Genomic DNA, 7,375 nt, shown 5'->3' with positions numbered 1-7,375 from the left:
ATGAGCGTTATATAAATTATGTTTTCCAGTGACATGTGTGGGAGAGAATGGGCAGAGGTTCAGGGTGGCAAACTGTTAAGTGGGTGGTGGGAAAAGGGGGGAAGGCTTACCCTGAGCAGATGGGGGACAGAGTGGGTAAAAGAACAGCTGGTAGTGGCATCTTTTCTTTTCAAGACCCTTTCTATGAAGAAAACACTGCCACCAAAACAACATATCTTCCACTTGATACCAATAACGCATGCATGGTCACGCCCCTGACCGGGTACAGGTGTGCCTGATGGAGCATAAGCTAGGTGAGAGAGAAGGGTTGTCTGCCTCAAGTGCTGACAGAGACAGCTGGTAGATGGAGAGTGTGTGCGTATTTGTTTGGCCTGCCAGTATTAACGTGCATGTGACAAGAGGATAATGACCTTTTCTTCACTCTTTTACCAGATATTCTTAAGTCATAAGTTCACAGCAGCCACAGAGACATTCTGTCAGCCTGTCATGTGCCTTTCAAATGAGTTCAAAACACTTGCAGGCATTTCACAGCCACAGAAGTAGATACGATTACCTTCTTGGGTAAACAATATTCACGTGGGACGAAAATATAGCATTTCTTGGAAATACGAGAAGAGATATCTCGGTGTTAAAGTGTACGATCAGAGGTCTAAGCAGCTTATCAGCGGTTTGTGTGGTCAGGCCAAAGGCATGCACATCCACCCAAACCGGTCTTCCTCTCCTGACACCAACAGTGCCAATGGGCCATGATGAGACATGAGGAGTAAGCATACATCCCCCACAAATCCTCAAGATATGTTTTCTCTGTTGACATTCTCCAGCCAGGATGCTATATTTCAGTACAGAGTGATGAATTTCAATAGATGACTCTAATAGCCATATTCAATAAATAGATAGGAACGGAAGCACGCACAGCCATGACAAGGACTCTCACAGTGGAAACATGGCCTTCAGTGATTCTGAAATCTGAATGCAAACAGGAGTTTCATTTTCCTACTATGCAAAAGAGGCTTTAGCTAGCAACTGTGTGTGTCTGTGTGTGTTGCCTTGGCACAAGGACTCCGGAATCACTGGAAAGGCCATGTGGAAGGACTCAGTTGTCTAAGTTGAGCATTCATGAATACTAAACCAAACCTTGAATGGAACATTCCTGTCTGAGCATTACTTCTTAACTTCTGTGCTATTAATAACCAAGCAGCTGCACAAAGAGCAAAGAATTTTGACATTTAAAAGAATAATAAAAATTTATTAAAAAATAGGTAATCTTAGTGATATGCATTATTTTGTTTCTGTACAAAATTTTCTTTCAAGTGACATTTTTATTTTTCGGCCGTCTGTGCATGTGTAGCAAATTATAAGCGATGTTCATCAGCCATTTGCTGATGAACAACAGTTATGATTTAAACTTAAAATATACAAACTTATATTAATATTATATTGACAAACAAGTCAAATATTTAGCTTTTGTTAATCCAATGTTAATACAACAGTGTAAATCTGATCAAGTTGCCTGCCAGTAACAGCCTTGCTTTTGTTAAATACTCAAACCTCATGTAGTCCACAAACCAGGTTAGCAGGCACTGCAATATCTGACAAGGGAAAAACAGAAAAAAAAGCGATGTAATTTTCTGAAATAGTAACACACTGACTATACAGTAATTTCGCCAATGTGAATGTGAGCTGGAGAAGCCATTGCATGTTCTTATTTAAAACGTTGTGCAACACTGATATGAATCCAACTTTGTCATACTCATTCACATGATAATTCTTACGGTATACCCCAGGGATTAAGTGTTATGTTTGCTAATAGAGCATGGATAATGGAGGCATTGTAGTAGGGACTGACTACTAGAATCACATTTTTTTCTTCTTCTTCTTCCATACCTATCTTAGCAGGCTTGGGAAGGTTCAGATTGTTCATGATTTCCACAAACTCCTCCAGGCTTTTGGTCAGGCGGGGGTTAAACTTTCGCTCCTCACCGACCGTGGACACCGTCTGACCTGATAGGCAAGAACACATCCAGTCTAATGATCAGTTGCAATTAAGGTGTGATGACCTTTTACTTTATCTTGGACTTAAAAAGATGATAAAAGAGAGGTTAAACGAAAATATGGCTGGTCAACAATTGGACATTAAAAAAAAGTCAATCAATTAAGCACACTACATACGGTATTAACCTATTTATGTAAAGACCACCGACTGTTACATACAGTATTAATGATGAAAACTTTGTGCTTCAAGAATTAATTTGCTTAGATAAGCCCAATAAGTTCTTAAAACTATGGGTCCAATAGACACGTTATTGGCGACATGTACATCAGACTTTTACTTGTAAATAAAGCATCTACAAAAAATGTCCACATATGGCCCATGAATGGTTGGACTTATTCAAGATTGTTTAATAAAGTGTGTTAGCAAAGTGCAGGTAAATGACACAGGAGTTTCTGAGTATCCACCAGAAAAGATGGTAGTACTTACCATAAATAACCTATAACAAATAGAATTTAATCTAAAATCAGTAAACCAAAATTAATTATTATGGGACTAAGGAAGGTGGGATTTGCAGCTAACCTTTGTAGTCATGTGCAGGGTAGATTAAGCAGTGAGCAGGCAGTGTGAAAATCTTTTGATGAACTGACTGATATAACCTCTTGGGGCAACCTGAGAAAGAGGAGGAAAGTTGTGTTGAGAACTTGAGATTGACATGGCAAAAATGATTTAATACTGCCACCATGTGTTCATTAAGCTACATTACAAAAACAAACCGAAGACCTTGTTTTTAGTGAAAACATGTTGCTCATTTGTCCAGAGTGCACCAAAACAATAACAACAAAAACAAGCTTTTTTTGAGTGCACAATTACAATGGTCAATCAATTATCATACATACTACATTGGATTGGGTCAAAAGCATGGATAAATATTTCTGTGTCAGTACTGAAAACGTATGTACGAATACGGTTGCAGTATTTGCAATTTCATATCAAATCCCAACAATCAGATTGACCAAATCTGCATCCACTTCAAAACACTAGTGCTCACCTACAGTACAAGGCACCCAAAGGCATGGCAACCCCTTACCTGCCACATTATGATCCAGTCCCACACCCATTCCCACACTAGGATTACATAATACATACAGCATTACCCTATATATACACTATGACCCTACCCTATGACACCCTGGCTAACATTCCAGGCAACTCTTCTCCCGACGACCTTGCACTTTGTAAGTCACACAGGACAAGAGCATCTGGTAAAAACCTCCTTTAAATTGTAAAAAAAATCCCATATAAATCAAAGTAAGAGTAAAGTTGGAAGTCTGGATACCCTGTTGGAAGTCTGTCCTGCCACAGCCTCTGATCATCAGTGTGTCCCCAGTAAATGCCATGCTCTGGTCCCCTGTCACCAGTGTTACACACCCATCTGTGTGTCCGGGAGTCTCCCTCACTGTCAAGTACTGTGGAGGAAGCATGGAGTGACAGAGAAAACATAACAAAAATAGCACAGTTGAATAGCAAAGAAACAGACAGGTGAAACACTTGTGCTATCCCTGAAAATATGGGTCATTTAATTGTAGTACAGCAATTACCAAGCTAAACAAATAGCGCATGATAGCATTCTGAAAGTACGAAATTATGATCATTTTCACAGCTTTTTTATTTTGTTAGATTGAGATAAAAAAATCACACCTGTGTGAAGGTAGCGGCGCCTTTGATACATTTTGTCATCAATAAGTGTTTATAATGTGTTTATAGCCACGTGTCACGTGAAGCTTGACCAATCACTTTGTTGATGTGTCTGACCAATCAGAACGTTGACGCAAAAGCCAGGTATAGAGGGCTAGCGCCGCTAAAAAACGTCCTTGTCTGAATCCACCGCGGTGCATCCGGCTTTGTTGGGCGTCTATGCGAACACAATGGGCCCGTGGCCAATTCTGTTCGCATAGACGCCGGGGCGGGGAGGGTGATATTGGTCATTGCACGTACTCGTACGGGCTGGGGCGGCACCTGTCAGCAGGGACTGTTGAGCGGGAGGAGTAGAACGAAGGCCCTATGTCCTACCGGTGGGGGCTCCTCACTGGCAGGTGAGTCAGTAGGATACAGAAGTGACAACACACAAATGTGTGTGGGGAGGAATTAATTGACTACATTGGGGAGAAAAAGGGGGTAGAAAAGAATTGGCTACTCTAAATTGATTTAAAAAAAACGTATTTCAAGTCATTATTAATGTGTATTAAGTAAGTATTTGACTACTTGTGCATTTTTTTCACCTGACCTTCATTCCAGGTCATACTTCTATATACTATATTGCCACTGTTACACACTAGTCTAGAGATGAACATGTAAAATAGGAAATAGCCAAAACACAGATCAACAAATCTGAGCACTGCACATTGTGTTGAAAGGAAGAATCCTTACATATTTTCCAAAGGCAATCTTGTCTCCCTCTGCAAGGAGCACATCTGCAGTGGCACCGCTGTGTTTAGAGATGCCACTCTTCAACACAATCAGTCTCTGCTTCAACAACCCTGTGCCTGTGATATGGTCCGCATGGCAGTGGGTGTTTACTATTGGGAAAAAGAGGATACACATAAAGGCCCTAACACAACAAGCCGACATCGGTCAGTTGGGACGTAATTGAGCATCTGTGGCCGACAATCAGCAGTAATTTGTGCAGTGTGTCCAACCGCACAAATTATCGACGGTGAAGAAGGAGAGCTCTCTTTTTGTCTTTTCAGCCTGAGCAAATCAGAGCACGAGAAGAAGTGTGCAACAAGCCACTGACAGATAAAAAGAGGGTACACACATGCAATAACTGACATGAGAGTGGCATTAAAATGCTCAGTGGTGCAGTGAAATCTAGAAATTATGTTGTGTAACTCTATGAAAAGGAGCAATAAATTAAACAAATAAAATGTAAGAAATTAAACATAGCAAGTTAATAAAGTGGATAAATAGTGTAAACGGTAACATAGTTAGTGACAATGGCCAAAGTGGATGATTGAACTTGTGTGTAGGATTATGCATTATCGAAGAAAGAAAACAATACTTTTGTTTATGACGGTATACAGCTACACAATAATACACCTCTTAGCTTTTATAATAGATGTTTATTTTAGAGCCATGTACTGTAGGTAGCTAGACTAGCTACCTGCCATTTTCAGAGTCAGCCCCAGTTCATCCATAAGCTTCAGGTCTCTGTCAACAGTCTCCAGGACGGGGTCGATGAGTATTGCTTCCTTGGTCTCTCTGTCTGCCAGCAGGTAGGTATAGGTACTGCTCACCGACTCAAACAGCTGAACAGATAAAGAAACGTGATGACATCGAGTAATGATGTGATGCCTGGGGTAGATAATTTAGTTACTGTTGCCATTTAGTTGATTGATTGATTGATGTACTTTATTTAGTAAGACATGAGAACAACAGTACATGGAAGTACAAAATCACAATACAAGGTCTACAGTTACTGTTGCCATTTTGCATTTAAAGGGATTTTAATGTTTGGAGTCATTTTAATGTCTACTCAGGCATTTGTGAGCACCCAAGACAGTTTTTAAGTTGCTTGATTCAGTATTTAGATATTTGATATTCATTTTATCAGACACGCACCCCTTCTATACAAACTCCTGTACTTCAAACTCCATTTTAATTACGTGAGGGGACGTGTTTTTTCAATTACTTTTTTGTTTTAATTTTTATATATTTTTTTGGAATATGGAAAATGTAATAAAGTAAAATGAATGAACATTTGAAACTGTCTGGGGTGCTCACAAAAGCCTGAGTAAAAAGTGACCCCAAACATGTTTAAACCCCCCCCCCCTGCCCTCTACAGTTACTGTGGAATGGAACTCACCTGTCTAAAGAAGAGTCCTTCCAGCTTCACCCTGGAGCAGTAAGTTCTTCTGGAGACGTCTAGGGAATGCAGGCTGCATCTGTGTCCCCCCGAACCGAGGAGTCTGCTGTGGGTCGCTGCATGACTCGAGCTCCTGGTCGCTGCTGATCGCATGCAAAGCGTGAAGGCCAGAGCCTGGACAGGTTTTACTATGTTTATAACCGAGCACATTCTGTTTCAACTGTTGGAAAAAAAACAGACCGAGCAAAACAAAGTGTCAGCACCAATCATAGACTGTAAACAATCGTCTGAACAGGGTTATTATTCGCAAACAATTCGTATCCCAGCGGCAACTGTAGGCTACCTGGCTGGGGTGTATAATATCCCTGTCCTTGTAACTTATGTGACAGCAAATGTCAAATGTCAATTGTCTAATGATTGACAACTTTGCCGATAACTTTATGTAGTGGGAATATGGCGATCAAAATGCCTCCTCATATCAATACCCCTTTACTAAATGCTTTCTTTAGAGGCAAATAATGCAATAGTCCACCTACCAGGAGGTCCAAGGAACAACATTACCTGTCATACGTTTGGCAGCTGGACTGCAGCCATAACAAACATTGTTATTATGGCGCAATAGAGTATGCAGGGTCATCATTGATTGTGAGAGCTAATGTTCTCCTGATCTCTCGCAGGCAGTGGTCATTCCTCTTCTTCTAGGTTTGTGGCGGGTATGTTGTGAGGTGCATACCGCCACCTACTGTGTCAAAGTGCAAACTACAGTGCCAGTGTCCATTCACATGATCCAGTTGTGGAAAAAAGTACTCACATGTTTTACTTAAGTAAAAGTATCAATACTGCAATGTAGAAATACTCTGTTACAAATAAAAGTCCGGAATTCAACATTATTTGAGTAAAAGTGCAAAAGTATTGGTATCAAAAATCAAAATGTAGGCCTACTTAAAGAACCAAAAGTATAAAGTACTCTTTATGCAGAATGTCCCATTTCACAAGTTTTAAAATGGATAAAAATAATAGATCTACAAGCTCACAATGCATGGCATGATTCGCATCGCAACGCATTGTGAGCTTGTAGATTGGTTATCTACAAAGTTATTAGTAACTAAGTTTTCAAATAATTCTAGTGGGGTAAAAGTACAATATTTGCCTCTGAGATGTAGTGGAGTAGAAGTAATTGTAAATAGTAAATGTAAATAAGTATTGGAAATTGGAAATACTCAAGTAAAGTACAAATACCCCAAATTTGTACTTAAGTACAGTACTTGAGTACATGTACTATACAGAAAACATCGCATGGACCATGGAAAACCTGGGACTTATCATCAGTGTTGTAGCCTGGGGTCATAGGGTGTTTCGGGTCTCGCAACAACATACACCCTCGCCCAGGTGACCCAGCCTGGGTTGATCAAGCCCCGACTTACGTCCCAGTAGCTACCCACGGTCAGTCCTATAGGGAAAGACAGGGCCACTCAGTCCGCTTCTCCGGAACTAGACTCGGGGAGGCTCTGGCACGTGGA

The 7,375-nt window shown here is 40.5% G+C and overlaps 1 protein-coding gene across 3 annotated transcripts; it reads right to left on the bottom strand.

Moving 5' to 3' along the window:
• Positions 1 to 1,225: 1,225 nt before the first annotated feature.
• On the bottom strand, positions 1,226 to 6,540 carry ethe1 (ETHE1 persulfide dioxygenase). Of its 3 annotated transcripts, none has more exons than XM_084053813.1 (8): positions 6,392 to 6,540; positions 5,856 to 6,075; positions 5,154 to 5,298; positions 4,421 to 4,569; positions 3,330 to 3,459; positions 2,573 to 2,662; positions 1,885 to 2,001; positions 1,226 to 1,589 (listed from the first exon to the last, which is right to left on the bottom strand). In XM_084053813.1, exons 2-8 carry the CDS (start codon positions 6,063 to 6,065, stop codon positions 1,543 to 1,545), a joined length of 888 nt encoding a protein of 295 aa, XP_083909939.1. In that variant the 5' UTR covers positions 6,066 to 6,075; positions 6,392 to 6,540; the 3' UTR covers positions 1,226 to 1,542. The 3 variants fall into 3 exon arrangements, with proteins under 3 accessions (XP_083909939.1, XP_083909940.1, XP_083909941.1); XM_084053814.1 differs by having other exon boundaries at positions 6,417 to 6,540; XM_084053815.1 differs by lacking the exon at positions 6,392 to 6,540 and adding an exon at positions 6,199 to 6,330.
• Between the last annotated feature and the right edge of the window lie 835 nt (positions 6,541 to 7,375).

Source organism: Gymnoscopelus microlampas (assembly GCF_963454915.1).
Source record: "Gymnoscopelus microlampas genome assembly, chromosome: 3".
In the NCBI taxonomy this organism is placed as follows: Eukaryota; Metazoa; Chordata; class Actinopteri; order Myctophiformes; family Myctophidae; genus Gymnoscopelus; species Gymnoscopelus microlampas.
The sequence above is the reverse complement of the archived record's forward strand: the minus strand, read 5'-3'. Positions and strand labels throughout refer to the sequence as shown.